Source organism: Colletotrichum tamarilloi (genome assembly GCF_030869305.1).
Source record: "Colletotrichum tamarilloi strain Tom-12 chromosome Unknown Scaffold_71.1, whole genome shotgun sequence".
Lineage (NCBI taxonomy): Eukaryota > Fungi > Ascomycota > Sordariomycetes > Glomerellales > Glomerellaceae > Colletotrichum > Colletotrichum tamarilloi.
Genome location: NW_026849453.1, coordinates 39,427 through 59,244, shown reverse-complemented (window position 1 = coordinate 59,244; position 19,818 = coordinate 39,427). Strand labels below are relative to the sequence as shown.

Below are 19,818 nucleotides of genomic sequence, written 5' to 3'. Positions count from 1 at the left end.
TCCATTGCATACCTACCAAACGGGCCTCGACCGGGCTGAATAGGGGTATCTGTCACCACCGGCAACAGTGGAAAGCTCAATTGCCACCGGATCCAAGTATTCTGCAAGTTTGTTCTTGGACTGAGTCGTTTCGAGGAGCAATACTCTCTAAAGAGAGCCAGTCACAAAAGTAGACATCACGGAACCTAGATCTTTCCATGAACACCAAATTTAGATTAGCAACGCGAAGCGTGGAAATTTCAAACCAGTGATGCAACGCCATCAGTCGATCAAAAACACACCATATACTCTTTCTTTCGGATCGATCCGAAGATTGCTAGAAGAAAAAAGCGTGGGAAAACAGGAAGCGGCTCCGCCCAGACGTTTGCGGCGTTGGGCGTTCGACGTTGAACGATGATCCACAGCTACTGATTCGAAGTTTTGCTTTTTTATCAACTTCAACCAATACCTATTTGACAACATCCTGTTTGGTTTCCCTTGCCGTAGGAGTTGTTCCAGCTCGGTAGGCGCATCTCGCTAGGGGAGACAGGCTCAAGTCATCCGACACCGGCAGACGCGGCCCTTCCCCCCCTCTGCATGATCCCGAAGAGTCCACAATTCCAGTCGGTTTCCCTCATCTGCGTTGGAGACGGAAATGATCTAATCTCGATTTGGATCGGGACCATCTGAGTTGACGAAATCTTCTGCACATTAATTAGTAAATTCTACTATAGGAGGATTGCGTCTCTCGCCCAGCTCACTGGAACAGCAGCTTCCCGCCAACCATCAGTGTCTAATCTTTCCTATAGGCATATCTATAGACGTCCCCTGGGTCATTGAAATTTTGAGACATGGTCCCAGGGATTTTCTGCGTCGACCCGTGAGTACGACGTCGCCCCAACGGGCCCCGACTTATGACAGGTCTCAAAACCCATGCGGCGGAGGTTTCTTTCTGGGCAGGCCATCTCTTACCAGGTCGAGAAGACCAGCCGTTCCTGCGAGTATGGTGCGAACAAGTGTCACGCAGATCTTGGCTCCAGGTGTCCCCCTTTTTCATCGTCTTCCTCAGTTTAGACTAGTGCGCCTGGGCTGGGACGTCCCGCAGCAACATGTCCAATACCCATGTCAATCGTCTCCCTTGCCAGTCACGCAATGTATGCAGACTGCATCGTACGCCATCAAAGCATGTTCTGCAGAATGTCACTACTGACAGCCGGATAGACAGTCCGGTTTGATGGCCCATGAGAGAGAATAGCGTTTGAAGACGGGCAGAAATTCGAAGTTTGAGGAAACGTGCGAGAACAGGGGACCAACGTTGCGTCCGTAAGGCATGCAAGTCGTCATTTCTTCTTCTTCTCCATTTCATGAGATGCTGGCCATGCATGTATATGCAGGCTGTGTAGACTACCTATGCAAGCATACGTGCGAGTTCAAGAACCCGCATGCTTGACAGCTCATATATTCTGCAGAGCGTAGACACACGACCGGTGAGCTAGCTGTACATGAACACCACCATGAAGACAGAAGGAGGGGTTCCCGTCTACTCACCGATGACCTTCAGTACAATCATTTTGAATCTCTTCAGCAAGAACCAAGATATTTTCTTCTGCATATAGACACAAGCAGACTGTTGCCCAGTTTTCACCCGGCAACACTGGCGCAATGATAACGGATCCTGTTTTCTCAATACTTACGCAGGGTCAACATCATTGATGTTATTTGGTTTAGCTCCCGACTCAACATATCAAACCGCAAAATGAGAGTCATCTCAATTTGATTCCAGGAGTCGAAATTCCATCCTGATTTAGTAAGTTGTCACTTACCCCTCATTTAGAAATGGGGTCTATTCCCGTTTTAACATACGCTTCGGCCGTTTCGATAGAGGGTGTTTTGCTTACCTACACACCTGCATGAATCCAGGATGACATGCATGGACACCACTCAACGACAGATCTATCCAGCACTTGAAGCCCCACGCACCCTGAGTCCTGCGAGCCTCTCCTGCACGCTTCCTTCTAGACAGAGTTGGTCCAAGCTGAGTGGGGATGGCTGGATGACCAGACGTGGTCCGGGGCCAGTACCATATTGCCGGTATGCAGCATGCTGAGAAAGGAACCGCTGACTGCCATATCAGCCCTGTCATGGCACCGGGGAAGAGAGGGTCGTGGGCCGATATTCACGAGGTCTCTGAGTCCGAGAAGAGTCGAGTTGGCAATGCCGCTTTCGTTATCTCCCACGTGGACATCTTGCTGTGCCACCCTTCTCTCATCTCATGATGTTGCCCCCATTGTTAACCGTGTTTCGTCTCGCTTTCTGGTCTCCATCCGCTTTCATCTCGCAAGAGTCTAGTAGGGAAAGCATCCAAAATGACGTGGCAAGCTAGGGTACGAGGTGTTCTTTCGCAACCCCCACTCTCCACAGCCGAGGATCTAGATCACGGCATGCACCATCCAGACCTTACAGCCGCATACCCCAGTAGAAAGACTCATACCCTGAATATACCTGCGCTATAATTCTCTGTGTAGCGCAGATGGAACCAGATCCAGCCCAAGACCTTGACGTGGTCGTCCATCTGTCGAAGCTCACCTCGTTGAGGAGGGACAGGCGAAGAGTCTTTCTGCATGAGTCCGGTTACCTCCCGAGCCAGGGCCCAAGGAGCCGGGATTAGTACGCCGGCATCAAGAAGCAAGGGTACCGGTCTGCCAACCACATACAACAGCGACAGGCCGTTGCAATAGTCAAACGCCTACAGCCGACCAAAACGCCACCCTGAACGGCAGTAAATCCGCGATCTTCCTCTCGATTTGAAATCCCGTGACCACCCTTGTCCAGGTAAACACTCCCCGACATGATACCTACCCCCCGGCCGTGGGAAAGACCTAGGCTCGTGGCGTTTTCCACGGGGGCGATCCTACTGGGATGCCAGCCAGGGTATAACTGTTGATGCGCAAGTCGGTACCCGGTAGCAAAGGCGGTTCCAAATCGTTGACGATGAAAGTGGGACTTCGCAACATGGTGATGCGCGATCGAGCTCCAATGGGTGCAATCCAAGCCACCCGTCTGCAGATGAGCACACGGGCTGTCCTGATCCCTGAGCCCACACACAAATACAACCCATCCTGCCATCTTCGCGCCGAAGATGTACCCGGGCCGTAGGCACCGCCCGAGAAGTACGATGATACCCTGCAGTTTGGTGGGGGACACTTCGAAAGAGGCTGAATTCTGACAGATTTGAACGGGGCTTAGTAGAATAGGGAGGGTGTTCTTGACGTTCCATACCTAGATGGGATGCCCGTGGCAGTATGATCATCAGTGTTGACGGGGACGGCTCGAAGCCGGCCTGGACAAATAAAGCGGCTTCGGATACGCACGATACCCAAAAGGTAAAGGAGACCTCATGTATGAGGCTCTTCTGAGGTGAGATCCTCGAGAGGGAACGGGATCATCAGTAGTCGAAAAGCGCTTTCAATATTCCGTAACATCTCTCGAATGAAACCAAACCCTGGGTCTGCGGGAAGGACAGCCGAAATTCGACTTTGTACTTGAAGAGGCCTTCCTCCCGTCAAACCGACGATGGCCTGAGCCGGTGTCTATAGTCAATCACTCTTCTTTCATCATTCTTATCCCAACAGTCAGTCTTCGTCACATCGGCTGATTCCTGTTCATCGAATATACCTCGCCTCGTGGTCATTAATGTTTATTGCTTCACAAGCCTTCATCCTTATTTCCTGACTCCTGTGCTCGAGCCTTCTCCTTCTTCTCCTCCTATTGATATCTGCCACGCGTGACTGGACAGTTCCACCCGTCTACTCGTTGGCCATCGGCATCAAAGAGCCAAAACGTCTTCACCCCTGACGGCCAGCCACGAGAGAGAACTGGTTCATCTCGCCACCGCTCCCGCTGGTATCCGCGGATCATCCCCTATACCGCTCTTCTCCCGTCGGAGCGAACACCACATCCTGCTCTTGTAGACATCCGTGGAAACACCCAACGGGATCTTACACTTGCATCTAGCATCAGCCGCTCTAAAATTCTTCACTGATCGCCGAAACCAATCGCCCACAACCTTATTCTTCCTCAACGCACAGCCGGAAGACGACATCGTTGCATGCGAGTTGGAAACCTGAACTCGCACAGAAGACACTGATAGAACTTTCAGCAGAAGAAGCGGTGAGACGTTCGGCTTCCTTTCAGCTTCGCATCCTCGCCCAGCCCGACGGTCTGTCTGTCTGACGGGCAGCCTCTTTCGTTCAAGATGTTTAAGGTCGCTGCCCCTTGGGGCTTCCATAGCTCGGACATCTTTGCCTTTGAGCAGGAGATGAAACTCAAGGCACAGCAACGCTCCAACATCCGACGCCAGAGAAAGCTGTTCGCACGCAACAATCACAAGAATTCTTTCACCTTCAGATCCACCCAGCAACCGGGCGCCATGGCGAGTGAGGACTGGTCTTTGGCCGTCATTCCAGACGGTATTCAAGACAGTTTCGAGGTGCGTTGGCTGTTGAATTTTCTTCTTTCCCCTTTTCTCCCGTTCGCTCAACAATCAACACTCATCAACATCATCATAATCATACTCATCATCATGTGAGATGTGATCAAGAATATTGCTGACTTTCATCCTCTTGCCTTAGGCTCAACAGCTTCGGAACAGATACCTAGCTGGCACCGCGGGCAGCCCGTACGCTGACCCTGATCATGGCATCTTCTTTGCCAGAATGCAACGGCTTGACAGTTCTTTGAATGGCAGAAGACAAGTCATGGATCAAAGTCAAACGTGGCAGCCCTTTGGAGTGGCCGATACGACTGATGTCCAGTCCATGTTCGCCCCGATGCCGTATCAATACGATATCTCGCCTATTGATGGTCTTCCATTGTCGACTTCCAACACCTTATGCCACGGCATGTCCACCTCCTCTCCCGTCTTCACAGCATCGGATCCAGGCACTAGTTTTGGCAGCTTCTCTTCTGCGGGTGCCCCTCCTACCTTGCTCGACTCCTCTTCCTTCAACTCGGCAGACGGCAGCACCATCATCACCAGTCCTTCAGACCAGTTCGAGTATGCCAACTCACCCTTCGCCTCTTCATCCATGGTACCTGAAGACTTCAACGGCATCAAGGCAGCTCCCCAATCACCGCCCCCTTTCTCCGAGCCAAACTCCATCCTCTTCTTCCCTACTCCACAGGAGCAACTCGTCGAGCATCAGCAACAGGTGGAGAGCCAACAGGCGGCAATGAGCAGCCATGGTAGCTTCAGGGGAGTCAAAGATCAGCCACTCACCCAGCAGATCATGATGTCCAGGCCCAGAAAAGAGCTCCCCGAGAAGCCACGCTCATCGCGAGCCGATGATAGCAGTTCCTCTTCCTCACGTCGTAGAGCATCTCCAGTTCGCAAGCCTGTCCCATCTATGCACAAGACTGAGCTCCGGCCAAAACAGCCCAAGCCCTGTCGGGCCCAACCTTCTACGCTTGATCTCGCAGAGCGTTCAGCCAAGGACGAATACCTGCTGAAGGCCAAGCAAGAGGGCCTGACGTACCGCGAGATCCGGGCCAAGGGAAACTTTAGCGAGGCTGAGTCGACTCTTCGTGGACGTTATCGCACTCTCACCAAGAGCAAGGAGGCACGGGTTCGTAAGCCTGAGTGGACCGATAAGGACGTGAGTTATTGCTTGCCATTCTTCCTCATGATGTCTATTTCTTGGCACCAGCTGACCTTATAACTCGCAGGTCCACCTGCTCCAGAGAGCCGTCCGCAAGTTTGCCAAGGGTAGCGATCCCGCCTCCACCAAGATCCCCTGGAAGCAAGTCGCCGAATACATCCAAAGGAACGGTGGCTCCTATCTCTTTGGCAACGCCACTTGTCGCAAGAAATGGGACGAGCTCATGATGGGTGCTTCGGGGCACCAGATGGGTGTATACGGCGCGATGGAGTGATGGATTCGGTTGCATAGAGTGTGCGGGTATAGTCCGAAAAGGCACGGGACGATGCGATCGACTTTGATTCTTGGGGCAACGATGTGATGTGGACAGCGAAATGGTAATTTTTGACAAGTGACATGTCGATTGATGGTAGACCATTGGTGGTTGTATTCGTATGGAGATCTCGGTATCGAGTGGGATGCGGCTGACTTATCATGTTTGCTTTCTATTAGTTAGAGTCCTGCCGCTGGGCCAATGTTTGCTTGCATCGCATCTGCAATGTGTGTTTGCCCCCTCCTCCCTTTCTCCATGGACGTGCATGATGTGTATGGTGCCTTCACAGCTTTTTTGTGTGGCTTCCGCCGCTATCCTTTGGAACGCCGATTTTCGATAAAACTTCGAGTAATTGGACGCCGTCACCGTCACCTCCTGACCTTAGCGCATCCCATTCGGCCTCGTTTTTGACCAAAGCCGTTCCCGCCAAGACGGTGCCGTTGAGAGCGAGATTTCCTACGGCCGTACCGTCTTTGAAGATGGCCGCGCCCTCGGCAAGTCGTGGCAGTACCGCCAACCGGTCGCTCGTCATGGCAAGGTTATAGCTGATGCGCGCGCCGCCATTCCCAGAGTCGTTCTCAGCGCCGATGTGAGATTCCACTGCATCAACCGCCGACTTGAAAAGTGATAGATAGATGCCGTGAAGCTCATCCGGGGACATGTCTCGATGGATCGTCTCCGCAAAGGTTAAGAACGGCAGCTCGGAGACGTGCTGCGGGCCAAGCTGTTTTGCTAGCACGTCCCATCGCGCGCCGTCGGGTAAACCGTCCATCATCCGCGCCACTGGAAGCAGCTGGATGTGCCGATGAGGCTGACTTGCACCCGAGTGCGAGCCGCTGTTGAAGAAGGCATATAGCTCGCTGTTATGCCCCTGATGTTGTTCGCCGTATTGTCTGTAAGCCTCTATACAAGAGTACGTTGCTGCCAAATCGTCGCGCTCCAGGAGATCGGTCTGTTGCTTAAACTCCTTGGTGGCTAGAATGAAGTGCTCAGGAACAATGGCGAACTTGTTCAGCACCAAGTTATGGCCCGACGACGATGGAATTTCGGCGATGAACAGCGGGCCCTTCTCGGGACTTTCAAAGGGATCAAAAGGCTTGCGTGGCTCATCGGTCTTCTTGGGCTTCTGGGCGACCGGCTTGTTCGCCAAGGCGGGGGAGAAGCGGAGTTGGAACTGCGCGGAAGAGTTAATCGAGTTCCAGTTGGAGTTCATGCCAGGGATATGTGATGCAATGCAGACAGACTCACTGGGGTTGAGTTGGCATTGAGCACTGTGACCTGAGTTGCATAATAGGTCAGGTCGCCATTGGAGCGAGCCTTATTGAATGCTGCTTTGACAAGCTCCGGCAGGTTGACCGGGGCCTTTATTGGAGACATTGGTCTATCTGGCACGGGTCAGAAGGACTGGAGTAAATTTGTTGTTGCTGTAACGTTGGGAAGAGGAAGAGGAAGACGAAGAGGATGAGGTCACTTTGGGAAGGGACGGGACTGGGAGCTACGGACACCCCAGGAACCCCACCTCGGACCCCCACATTCACCTTCCTCACCTCCTTCACCGAGTTTCTCACCGACCAAGGTCTACACCGAAAGACCAGTAACCATAGCGACACATTCATTTCATTTGGAAAAAACGCAGCCTATGAACAGATCTAAGAGTAGTCTGGCCGTTTGATTACGTGAGATTTGGGAACCTTGCGATTCGCTCGCCGAGTTGAGGTATCCATGGACCGGCCGGCGAATCGGGAACAATGTCCGAGCAATTTTCGAGTGGAATGTATTTTCTTGTATTATCTGGCATCAGTGCCTATTTTTGGTTTTCTTCTATATGATATACCGACTTGCCTATATACCAGGCAGACCAACGACTTGGCGGATAGCAGGAATGAATCGAGGGAGAACGTAGACGCCATACAACGCAGCAAGAGCGGTCACGAGACCGGTGACCTGAATTATACGTTAGCAATGTTGTACAAGGGCGAGAAATTTGATACTGTACCTTTTCAAACCATGTGTGGAAGTAGATGGCAGTCATGAGGAGCATCCAGGAGCTCAGAGCGATAATGGCAGCGGCAAACTTGCCTCCTAAGCCCAAAGCATCACCTGGGACGGGCTCTCCCTTCAAACCTTGCGCCTCGACTGTTGCGGTCTTTGTAGCACCATCCGTCATGACAACGCTGCGTTCTTCTCTTCTTGAGCCTCTCCAGCGCATAACCACCCACCCGACCTCGGACAATAAGAAGCCGGTACCAAGAACCAGGAGGAAGACGTGTCCAGAGATGTCATGACCGCCGCGCCAGCGTCCGCCAGATGCCTTACATGCGACCGCTGTGAAGACTTCCTTGGCATCTCCTTCACCCATCTCGACCTTCTCTTCAATAATCTCGCACTTTCCGCCTGTCCAGCGGAAGCCTCGGTCAATGAGAGCCGGACCAAAGAACCATTGCGTGACGAAGAACCACCAGGTCGTGACCAGCGCCCATCGTAGAGTGCCCTGTACGCGCGCGGTTGCTTGCGCAGTGGCGGGGTGCGTAAGGATGAAGCCGAAGAAGGCGGCCGTGATCCAGAACCAGCCTCGCTTAACAAATATGACGTTGAACAGGTTCGACTTGCGCGCAAAGTACGACGGCGCGGAGTCTTGTACATGGGCCTGAGCTGCGGGGTCGTATTCCGACGAGCGAACGTCGGGGGAGAGAAGCGAGAAGACGGTGCCGAAGAAGAGGATGACGGGAAAAGCAGCCAGAACGATCGTCTCGATTGGTGTGGGCAGGTAGGGGCTGTTTCTCGTTGTCTTGAGGGGTGTTGAGGGCGGCGACGTGGTTGCACCGTTGAGGTCGTCAAGTGCCCGCCTGGTCTTGGACCGCAGGTTTACTGCTGGTGGCGTGTCCATCGTGATGGTCTTGGGTGTGTGAGAGAGGAAGTTCGGAGTGTTTGTTATCGCATAAAGGGCAAAGGAAGCTGGGAATGAGCTGGATCGTAAGTAACGATGGTCTCTTAAATCGGCGGGAGGAATGGCGCCAGAGCTTGGAATTGGAAGAAATCGATGCACAGAGTATGACGTTGCTGCCACATCAAGTGAGGTACCGCGGTACCATAGAAAGGCAGTACGTACCCTGAGTGGATCATGGGGGCTGAACGCGCGCAGTCGGCCTTTGGGAAACGCCGATCGGCGAATCATCGCCTTTCTTTCTCGGTGAAGGTCACTCGCCGCCTCACACCGAGAAGCCAAGGTGAGGATTACAAGGTGAGGACACATTGCGAGAGAACTCGAAAGACACCCAAGGAAAGCGGGAGGCAATTACTGGATTATGACTAGGTCATGACGCTTTGGTTGTTAGTTGGCTTCATAAGAGCATCAAATTTTACAAATCAGTCACACAGGCTACTTCAAGAACGAGATAACTTGGTTAAACTTTGTTTCGTTGAATGGTATCAAAATGCCCTTGAGGCAAAACAAGAATGTCAATCCCGCCATAAAAACCTTCGTGTTCTCACGATCCACGGCCTAATCCCGTTTTCTAGAAACCGTAAACTCCCTTGATGCAAGTATGCCTCCTGCCAAATCCCATAGCATAAAAAAGGGGTGTGTTAAGAACATGCAGCGACGCACCACTGGGGCGGACGACTACATCTGGAAGAAAGTAAACACAGCCACGATCCTAGAAGCGAAGCTCGCGGACGTGCTCGCCAGTAGGCTGGTGGTTGTGGTGATGGACATGGTGACGGACGTGGTGGTCGGTAATACCCTTGGGAATAGGGAAAGCTTCACCCGGCACGTAGGCACCCGTGTACTTTGGAGCGTACGGGATCGTTAAAACCTCGTGCTGGTAACGGCGCTCCTCTCGGAGCACGGTAACTCTCTTCTAGAGGGATCCAGCAACCGCCTCGACACTGTACCACTTGATGTTGGCCCTCTCCTAGAGGGGAGCCTGGAACATGGCCACAGTGGCGCAGAAGTTGTTGCGGTTGTCAGTGTCGAGCGCAGCGCCCTTGCCGTTGACCGTAACCATGTTGATGGCCGCCTTGGTGCTGAGACCAAAGAACTTGACATCCGAGTTCTCGAGAGAGACCATGTGGTCCTGGCAGTTGTTCTCACCAACGCAGACCTGGTCGTAATTGTTGAAGAAGCTGTACAGGCCGGCACCGTAGATGAGAATGTCCTTGGAGTTGATGGCGCGGACACCCCAGGTACGAGCGCACTTGTCACTCTGGCCGGTGCAGAAGGTCTCAAAGTTGGGGTCGAGAATGGCGTTGTTGACCGTGAAGGGCGTCTTGGCGTCGGGGTTACCCTGGAAGTAGGCCGTCTCGGTCTGGATATGAGCCATGTAGACGTTGGAGGCGTTGTTGAACTGGTAGTTGTAGAGAACGCTGTGCTCGGAGGCGGTACCCCAGAACCAGGTGCCCTTGGTAGCCTCGCAGAGAACGCCACGGCCGTTGTAGATGTTGATCTGGGCCTTGCGGTCGGGAAGATCGAGCTCGTGGTCGGCAACCCACCACCAGGTGTTCTCAAAGTAGCCAGAAGACTGGGCCGTCATGTGGGTGAGAAGGTAGGCACCGATGCACTCAGGATTGGCGGTCGTAGTGACGTTGGGGTTCTTGGCGCACTTGTCGGACTGAAGCTGGGTTCCGGCGCTGCCTCCAATGCGGAAGTGAACATCCCAGAGGCCAGCGGCGCCAGGGGTAGAGCCAGCAATGTTGTACTCCATGAGGATGGCACCAGCCTGGGGGCCCTGGGTCTGGACGATGATATCGCTCATCTCAAAGGTACCAACGTCGCCGGCCTTACCGATGCGAAGCATGACCTTGGGATTGGCCTGGTCCTTGAAAGCGGCACCGTTGGCCATGAGAAGAGGCCAGACCTCACCAGTGATCTTGATGTCCTTGGGAACCTCGATCGTGTCGGAGATGATGTAGGCACCGTGGTCAAAGTAGACAATGTCGTTGGGGCCGGCCTTGTTGAACAGGGCCTGGATGGCAGCGGTATCATCACTCTTACCGTCACCCTTGCAGCCGTTGGCCTTGGCGCTGAGGAAAGAGCTGGCAGGGACATTGGCGTACTGAGGCTTGCTGCGGGTAACAACCTTGCCATCGGAAGCGAGAAGACCAGCGGGCTTGACAATAGCATCCTGGGCAGCCTGAACAGCCTTACCCTGACCGGCAGTGCCAGTGTAGGTCTTGCCCTGGACGAAGGATCCAATCTTTTGGTTACCAGCGAGCACGGTGGCCTTGGTGTCGACGATCTGGACGGCGGCGGGGACGTTGGAAGTCATGTCGACGTTGTCAAGGATCAAGCTACCGTTGGTGGACGAAGACGAAGGGTTGTAGGCAGTCAAGACGCCGACAGGAGTGTTGCTAATGACGCTGTCGAGCAGGAGAACGGAGCCGACTGTCTGAGCACTGGCACCACCGTTGGACATGTCGATGCCGACGCCGCAGTTGTTGATCTTGAGGTCCTGGAAGGTCCACAGCCAGTTCCAGTTCATGTAGACGGCCGTCTTGCAGTTGTTGAAGGTCATGTTACGGGTAGTGAACTGCTGGGAGCCCATGAAGGCACCGTACTTGCCTCCGTTGAAGGTCAGGTCGGTCATGAAACCTCCAGAGCCGTTGTCGATGAAGATACCCTGCTGGACGTTGGCGTCGCCACCATCGGTGCGCATGTTGAAGACGATGTTCTGGAGACTGGTAGCCTGGGCAACCTGCCAGTGAATGCCAGCACCGGAGGTGAAGGGCATGCCGGTCAGGTCAATGTTGAAGTTGCGGACAAGCTTCCAGAAGTCTAGGCACGAAAAGTTAGCAACTGGACATCACAAGTTATTTGGGATATCAAGCAAGCACGTACTGTTCTGGTTGGTATGGGCGTTGTTACCCTGGTCGTCGTACGGGTTGGCATCGATGACGGCCATACCGGTGAAGCTAGCAGCGGCCTTGATGGTGGGAAGCTGAGTGGCATCTCCAACCATGTGAGTGTAGTACTTCATGACAATAGGCTTGGAGACGACGTAGGTGCCAGCGGGGAAGTAGACGAGAGCGGGAGTGGTAGTCTGGGAGTCACAGCCAAAGCCGCAGCGGTTTCCCTCGTCCATAGCTGGTCTAAGGTTAGCACACTATTTTCTTTTGCTTCAAGAGAAGGAAATCACATACCAGCCTGAATGGCGACAGTGTCGTCGGTAGAGCCATCACCCTTCGCGCCAAAGTCCTTAACGTTGCGGAAGATCTTATAGTTGGCGTCACCAAAGGCGGAGACACCGCGGCGCTCAATCGAGGCGACCCAGAAGCCGGCAGCAGCGTCAGGAGTAGCGGCCTGGGGAACCGGAGCAGGCGCGGGAGCTGCGAGGACGTCCGCCGAGAACAGGCGCAGGGCCAGGACGGCGGCCGTAAAGACCGTAGAGAAACCCATTGCGAGGAAGCACAGCCAGCTGTTTGAGGTTCTCTTGTGTTTGGATGGTTGTAAGGAAGGTGAAAACTGAGAAGAAGGTTGGCGGTTAGCTCTCAGTCTCGACTGAAGTAAGTGGTGTTGAAGGTGTTGATGATGATGGAAGGAAGAAAATTCCAAACCAATCGCAACTTCGAGGGGATGTGGAAGTAGCTCGAGACTGCTCGAGGAAAGTTGTTTCAAGAAAGGAAAGACTGAAGTATTTGTTTTCTTTGTACCAAGCCGGGGTGATGTGAAAAGCGTGATAGGGCTTAGAAGCTGATGACCCTCGATATCGACATCACGAACCATCCACACCTTAAGTATGGAGGGCGCGTGAGTGTCAGTGACTAACTGACAATCGACTCGCACCGGCCCGCTCTCCACGAACAGCCTTGTTGTCAGTGACTAAAAGGACTGCTGTGCATCACAAGCCTGGATCATGTCCTATTGTTCCTCCTTCGGACGAGACAAGGTCTCTTCCACTCGGCGAGCCCCCCTTCGACCCAGACTGGCCCGGACTCAGATGACAGGTCCCACGTCACGGTACTTCTTGTAGAAGATACCGTTGCCACCAACCCAATAAGCCAAGAGGAACTGATATTAAGAGCCGAGACAATAGGCCGGTGGTTCGGGAGGGTGTAGGGAAGAAGGAGACAAGCCACGGGACCGGTATCGAAGAGCAACGGTGTACAACACTCACCAGAGAAAGGTTGAAAAGTGACAACAGCGGGTGACGGCCGATCGAGGCTCGGTTTTTTTCTTGGTGCAAAGAGTGACTTGGAACGAATCGAAACAGCAGAGTGTGGTAGAATATACCACCTCTTGGCTTTTGGATACACGCAACGAAAAGGAAAGAACGTCGATGGGAGGACGAGGGTGTGAGGTCGAGACAACAGCAGAGGAAGGGATGGACCACAAACGTAGAAGAGGTTGACGGCGACATGATCGTCTTATATTGACCTTACCTTTTGGGCAGTCCCCTGCCTCGCCGGACGATTTATCGCCATGGTGGCGGCGGCGGCAGTCGGACCTCTCCTCCTCCCAGTCTGAAGCAAAGCAAGGCCCTGGATCCCGGTTCACAACCCCCAAGAGCCGTCCGTCAAAGAAAGGTACGGATACTCAACGACTGGATCTCGGCCTTCTGGGCAGCCAAGCAGGGCCAGTAGGGTTGTATGACCGGGGAAGGGAAACTGAATGATTGAGTGAGAAGGGGGGATATTGGACGTCCGTGGCCCGCCCGAGCTCGACAAAAAACCTAGCCAACAAGTACAACAGCTAACCTTAGTCCTTCTTTCTTTACTACCACCCCTCGCCCAGCCGACTTGCCGCGCTGGATAGGTAATCCTGGCAGAGCACAAAAATGCGATGAAACAAGGATCCAGAGGGGGGCGCTATTGGTTGGGAGGGGATATAGCTTCAAACAGAGCTAGGATGGGGGGGTGGTACGCTGTGAGGTATTGCCAGCAGCAGACAGAGTAAGTCAAGCGACGTGCGCGCGAGGCGAGGCGAGGCGAGAGAGTTGGTGAGTGAGAGAATGAGAGTGACAGACAGACGCAGAATAGAGAAGCATACGCAAGTAGTTCGGACGAAAAGGCCCTGTCCGGAGCAGTTCAGGGGGTTAGTCAATGCGATGCGACAGCCGCCCCTAGTCCAGTAGTCCGGGTTGGACCACCGGGCCCCCCTTCAACCTGGCGATCTGTCGACCTTGTTCTGGGTATATCCACCGTTGGTGGTGTTCTGGTGGTGAGAGGTTGATTGAATCGCATGCAGGAATAGGTAAACGGCCCAAGGTTTGGTTTCCCAAGGCACTGTCATGATCCCTGCACCGCCTCCGTTTCCCGCATGAAAATGATCTTTCGGGCGAGATCTGTCGGTCCTCGAGGCCTCGCCTTGATGATGGGACGCAGGAACCTGGCCATTTGGGCAGTCGATTCTAGGGGAAAGAAAGGAGACTCCACGTGCAGGGAGAGGAAAGTAAGCGAAGGCGGAGGATCAGCCAGCCCGCCCCCAAGGAAACTGTAGACATGTCATCGAACGGCTCATCTACGAGCCATGCTGTGGCTGGAGGTAACAGAACGAAGGTCAGTCCCGTCTGTTAGAGAAAGAGAGAGAGGGAGAGAGGGAGTCAACTCTACTCCGAATGGGGCAGCTGGTTGAATAGTCAAAGATGAAAAGAAGCAAGGTCAAAGACAAGACGGAATAACTTGTTCTCTAGTTGCAGAGAGGTCTTTGGTCTCTGAGTACTGCATGCATTCTGTGTGGCTCTTGGAGTTTACTCCCCCCACTATTTAACTCCATCGTTTTGTATTACTAGAGGATTGCCGCAGTACATATAGACGCTACCCTACCTTCGAATTCCGCACTATTTAACCTTAACCCTTTTTATAAGTTACCTATTTTTTCTTTTATTCTACCCTCTTCCTTATTAAAGGATTATTAAAATTATAATTTTAATAACTTATTAATAAACTAATATTACTATTTAAAAATAAATAACTTATTTTTATATATAAGTACTAAGAGTTTTATTATTATAAAAATAATAATAAATATATTAAAGTATTTAAAAAAGCTTTTTAATAAATTTTTAATACTATTTAAAGTAATTATCCTTAAGCTATAAGAAGAAGCCGAGGTATTATATTAATACGGCCCTATTTATCTTGTTAGTATTAATAATACTCTTTTTAATATAGGATATATTAATAATATTTTATAATTATATTATTATATTTTATAAATTATACTTAATATTAGTAAGGATTTTAGTATTATTTACTAAGTATTTTATTAAAGTTATTATTATAAAATTAGTTTAGTTATTAATATTTTAATAAGTATTTTAATTTAATTTAGAAGCTCTTATAGTTCTTAATTAGAGGCTTTTAAAAAATTTATAATTAGACTTTTTATTTATTATAAGTAAAAATATTATAGTTAAAACTATAGTACTACTTATAAACCTCGATAGTAAATAGTTAGTAATATAATTATTTTTTTTTATAATAAGTTTAAAAAAGTATCTTAATTTAAGTACTAAGTAGGTACTATATTATTTTATTAAAACTATATTCTTATACTTGTGACTTAGAAAGAATTAACTTTCTTCGATAATAAGGTACTCAGGAGTTTACTCCCCCGTCTTGTTCCAATGTCTCGTGCACAAAGGGGCCAAGTACTGCTGTGTAATATTCCGTACCAATATCGGGGAGGGGGAACAAGACAAGACGCCGGCGGCTGTTCTCCCTATTTCGAGGACCCCCCGTTCCCTTTTTTCGCCTCTTGTGCCCCTGGCTTGGCCACTTTGTGTTCTCTTCCCCACCAAAGCCGCCCCTCCACGGATGAGCAGCAGCAAGGATCATTTCACTTCCAAGAGCACACACAACAGGGACAAGGGTATGTTCAAGAAGCAGCAGGAAAGCAGCACCGTCACCAAAAGAAGTTCTGGACAGCCGACATGGAGAGGCCGGGGTAGCTCAGGATCGGGCATAGCGCCGTTTCAAGCCCGTCCACCCTCCACCAGCGGTAGATGCCTTCAGCGTGCACAGCAAGGGCTCAAAGAGAAATGGTTTGATGGGGTTCGCGTCACAGAGCTGGGCGCGTTGCGACCCGATCCCGCAGCGGCACTGGCTGTGGTTGTGCGTTGGTGGCCGTTGGTTGGATGGCAGTTGTTCCTGCGGGAGATGATGAGGACGGAGAGGGTCCAGATGGGCGAGGCGCTTGTGACTACCGGTATGTCTTGACTCTTGGCCATGAATATCTCCCTCTCACCATTCATGTCCTACAATGTCATTTTACTGCGCTGACTAGACTCAGAAACTTGGACCGGCCCGTCTGTCTGGAACTCTTCTATGACGGCATCGAAGCGCTCACAAAGCGGTCTCCATGAAATAGTCAGGTTCCTTGAAGTGGCTGGCCCTGGGCATTGACTCTGTACGACCTGTCAACTGAAGCCACGCGACATACATGGCGTTCTATAAGCTTGGGCTACCATCGGCCCCCTTCGAAGTTTCTCACCCGTGATGCTGCTCATTGTAACCTTGTGGTGAGAGAGAGTCACCCGGGTCTACCGTCTGCCTCCAGGAATCATATTGTCATCAGCGACTTGCCTATTTTTCTGCGCAATATTGGAAGCTACTGCACTACCACCCCGCAATACTCAAGCCAAGCGCTGTCACATGAGAAGACGTTGAGAAAAATCAGTTACCTGCTCCGCCCGGCGCGTCGCTTTCACTTTCAAAAGGTTAATGGACTGTGGGGAAAACCCATCGCTTCGAGCCTTGTGAGACCAGTCTCGTCCAAAAGGGATGATGTTGAAAAACCTTCATCTATTGATGGGTTATAGTACCACTTCAAGACCAGAGCCGGCCCTCGGCACGCCAATCGTAGGGGATATCCCGTCCATCGAGCCCGAAATGCCCCCAGGATTTGTCTGACGATGCTCGCGGTTTACATGCCCCTTGCAGGAGTCATGTCCGCTGTCAACTCGCCAGGACAGGCCCGGGAGAAGTACCTCTGCCGCATCGCTACCAAGTCCGACTACGACTACGAGTTCTACGAGGACCGTCAATGACCAGACATCAGCTGCGGACAATAGCTCGTGCAGGACATGACCCCAGCTGGACATCGGTGACTGGACCGCACGCAACCGCTGGATCGCCGTACCTGAGTACATCCATGCCTAATGCAACGCTGAAGCCTCGAGGACACATCACTTGCATCGCGTGCGCCCAGGCACTCGATATGCTTACTCTTGTTGACTTGTCATGACCTTGCGGGCCCAGCCTGAGTTCGCGGCCTTGATTTCTGGAATTCTGGATCGTAGATACACTTTCTATAAGGCTTCACTAGGACAAATCCGCATTGCGAGCTTTAGGTACGCAACCATAGTCCCTCTGTTCAGTCATAAACTTTGAAGTATCGATTGATGCAGGAGTCTACATTGGTCCCAAACGAACACAGCTTCACAACATCCCATCTTTGCCAGTGCAGCCGTTTCGAAACGTCTATATCATCTTTACTTCTCTGAGTACACCAGCATCGCTCTCTAATTCACTCTTCCCTGGCTGTTCATGTACGCGCAAAACTCTGAATCCTTCCCTGAGTACTTTACCTAATAATACTGTGTGTGTTTGAAGAACACTGGTACTATTGATACTCAACTTCTCTATTCTCACCAATTGTCCAGAGTCATGTCGTCTTCACGGGCCCCCGAACCCACCCGTCAACGCTTGATCGTCCCGCGCGCACTCTATCTGCGCATCGATGATCCTATTCCTGGCCGCTTGACATGTCCGCCGCCAAGCTGTTACGCCCTGCGCCTTAGTCCCCCAAATCTCCCCCATGGAAAAAAACAGCGAGCATAGCAGAAACTGACATCTGCAACTCACGAGTACCAAAATACAAGCGACTTGGCGACTTCTTGTCGGCGCCCCCTTTTAGACTTTTAGCTGCATGTCACTAGAGACAGCGTTAGGACAAACCAGGACCACCATGTGCCGCTTGCCGCTACACCACATCTCGTCCCCAGTATTTCTGACGGAAATTAACCTTCATGCGTGAAGGCTAAAGGGACGGTTCTGGGCCCAGAAAGTTCAGAAACTTCTCCCTTCTCCTCCCAAAAGAGACATAAACGGTTCGCGACAATCCCTCCGGCTGAAGACCCGTCTCCGCCTGGCTTGGCTTTGGGTTCATTTAGAGCGTAGCTCAATACTCAATATCATCATCTTTAAACCGGGTACATCCCAAAATAAGATCTACGTCTGCCGCCTCTAGCCTCCTTTCCGAGGAGCGCTTGTTGCTCGTTCTCGCGGTCAGGTGGCGTTGCCCATGTTCCCTCCTGTCCACATGGCCTGGGCACACCTTGTGAGTGTTCTACATACAGGCTATTGTAACGTGTGGTACTTTCTCTCGCGAATCGAATCGTGGAGTCGTGAGACCTAGGGCGAAACCCAACATTTCCCCCCCTCGAATCCCCTCCATCCCATGTCCTCGTGGTAATTTTGCGCCCTCGTCCACCTCATCCTAGCGTGTCGTGACCATTTTCTTCCTCGCAGATTCTCCGCGTCGGTCGGTAGCGCAGATCATCCCCACGGGACACTCGAACAAGTCTCATTTCCCCCATCGGCGTCAAAGCCTCGTGGTCTAAGCCGGCTCCTCTACGGCGTCATTTTATTCTGCAGAGTGGTGATTTCTTGAGGCGCTGGAGGCCTTGATGTAGTGTAGGAGACAAATCTGGAGAGGGGATCCGGGGTTTTCCTTAACTTGGCATGCGGGAGATTTATCCAAGGCAATTCAATCCATAGAATGAGACCGAAGCGCCTCCGGAGCCACCGTTCGATCCGGGGGTCGAACAAAAATACCTCTCTGCCTAACGCTGCGGCGGCATCTACACTCCGGCGGCAGGCATCGTGAGATGAAGACAAGACTAGGCAACATGAGACGAACACATGTAGATGAAGTTCCTCACAACAAGGCTCAGATCCTCTGCTGCCCATCCGGCCCGACCGAGCAGCGTCGCATCCGGCACCATCACGGCGGCTCTTGTGAATGTGCAATGCCCAATATATTTGTGTTCTCCTCTGCCTCTACTCCGGGCTTGTCCCCCGCCCCTAACCCACTCAAACCTGATGTCTGGGGCCGTGGATGCTGAGGGGAAATGGGGTCCGGGGAAGGACAGAAATGGAAGGTCGGTTCGTGATACTCGACTTTTGTTCTGGAACGACCCCTGCTCTTCGGCCCTATTTCAGCTTCCATCTTGCCATCTTGGAGGATCTTGGAATTAAGGCCTCTCGCTCGAATAGGGCCCGAGTCAACTGCCCAAGACAATTTGCGGATAACGCAGCTGAAACTGATGCTTTTCTTGTGTTCTTCCACACATGTGACTGTTTTCGCGATACTTGGCAGAGGCATGTGGGAAGCTACCAAGTATTTGGCCGATGGTTCTTTTAACCTCCGTGTTCGCGAGACAGCTACACACGATGTTTGAGCTCTGCCACTTTACCATCCATAAACCTGCCCTTCTTTACCATCATCATGATGTTGGCGTGTATTCGAGACTGGGAGCTGGAAGAGTGGCCAAAAGCCTCAATCTGGTGAACCATCTATCAAGACATACTTCTTGTCTGAACTAGGGTACTTCAGTTTTTTGTGCATTTGGCGGCTGGAGGCTCCCAAGCCGTAAGAGTCTTTGTGCTCCCTTCGCCACCGTCTTCCAGTGTCGTTGTGATGGACATCATCCTACCTGTGACTAGACGATACTAATTCTGAGCAGCATCATCGTCGCGCCGTTCCGACCCCTCTGTCAAATCGCCAGCTTAAAGTAAACCATATCGGCGGCCACCTACATCAGCAAGTCCAAATTCACCGCTCAGATACGTCTCCGAAGCTCAAGCAAGTAGCCAACCGCCTTGCGGATACCGGAAGGCACGGTCCGTGATCTGTCCAGCCCGTCAGTC

At 51.9% G+C, this 19,818-nt stretch overlaps 6 protein-coding genes across 6 annotated transcripts; 3 read left to right on the top strand and 3 right to left on the bottom strand.

The window, feature by feature from the left end:
• Window positions 1-4,234: 4,234 nt before the first annotated feature.
• On the top strand, window positions 4,235-5,910 carry CTAM01_12021 (uncharacterized protein; the record flags this gene model as incomplete). Its single annotated transcript, XM_060528029.1, has 3 exons — window positions 4,235-4,468; window positions 4,611-5,633; window positions 5,704-5,910. The coding sequence occupies 3 exons, from the start codon at window positions 4,235-4,237 to the stop codon at window positions 5,908-5,910; spliced, it is 1,464 nt and encodes a 487-aa protein (XP_060377296.1).
• A 322-nt stretch (window positions 5,911-6,232) lies between these two features.
• Window positions 6,233-8,836, bottom strand: CTAM01_12020 (inositol phospholipid synthesis protein Scs3p; the record flags this gene model as incomplete). Its single annotated transcript, XM_060528028.1, has 4 exons — window positions 6,233-7,123; window positions 7,198-7,334; window positions 7,800-7,893; window positions 7,946-8,836. The coding sequence occupies 4 exons, from the start codon at window positions 8,834-8,836 to the stop codon at window positions 6,233-6,235; spliced, it is 2,013 nt and encodes a 670-aa protein (XP_060377295.1).
• Window positions 8,837-9,863: 1,027 nt separating this feature from the next.
• Window positions 9,864-12,343, bottom strand: CTAM01_12019 (glucan 1,3-beta-glucosidase; the record flags this gene model as incomplete). Its single annotated transcript, XM_060528027.1, has 3 exons — window positions 9,864-11,722; window positions 11,786-12,031; window positions 12,088-12,343. 3 exons carry the CDS (start codon window positions 12,341-12,343, stop codon window positions 9,864-9,866), a joined length of 2,361 nt encoding a protein of 786 aa, XP_060377294.1.
• A 455-nt stretch (window positions 12,344-12,798) lies between these two features.
• CTAM01_12018 (uncharacterized protein) lies at window positions 12,799-13,272 on the bottom strand (the record flags this gene model as incomplete). The annotated part of the gene is made up of 1 exon (XM_060528026.1): window positions 12,799-13,272. A coding segment is annotated over one exon (474 nt), but the record flags the coding sequence as incomplete, so codon positions are not given.
• Window positions 13,273-15,702: 2,430 nt separating this feature from the next.
• CTAM01_12017 (uncharacterized protein) lies at window positions 15,703-16,934 on the top strand (the record flags this gene model as incomplete). The annotated part of the gene is made up of 2 exons (XM_060528025.1): window positions 15,703-16,093; window positions 16,828-16,934. 2 exons carry the CDS (start codon window positions 15,703-15,705, stop codon window positions 16,932-16,934), a joined length of 498 nt encoding a protein of 165 aa, XP_060377292.1.
• A 2,145-nt stretch (window positions 16,935-19,079) lies between these two features.
• On the top strand, window positions 19,080-19,349 carry CTAM01_12016 (uncharacterized protein; the record flags this gene model as incomplete). The annotated part of the gene is made up of 1 exon (XM_060528024.1): window positions 19,080-19,349. A coding segment is annotated over one exon (270 nt), but the record flags the coding sequence as incomplete, so codon positions are not given.
• Window positions 19,350-19,818: the final 469 nt, after the last annotated feature.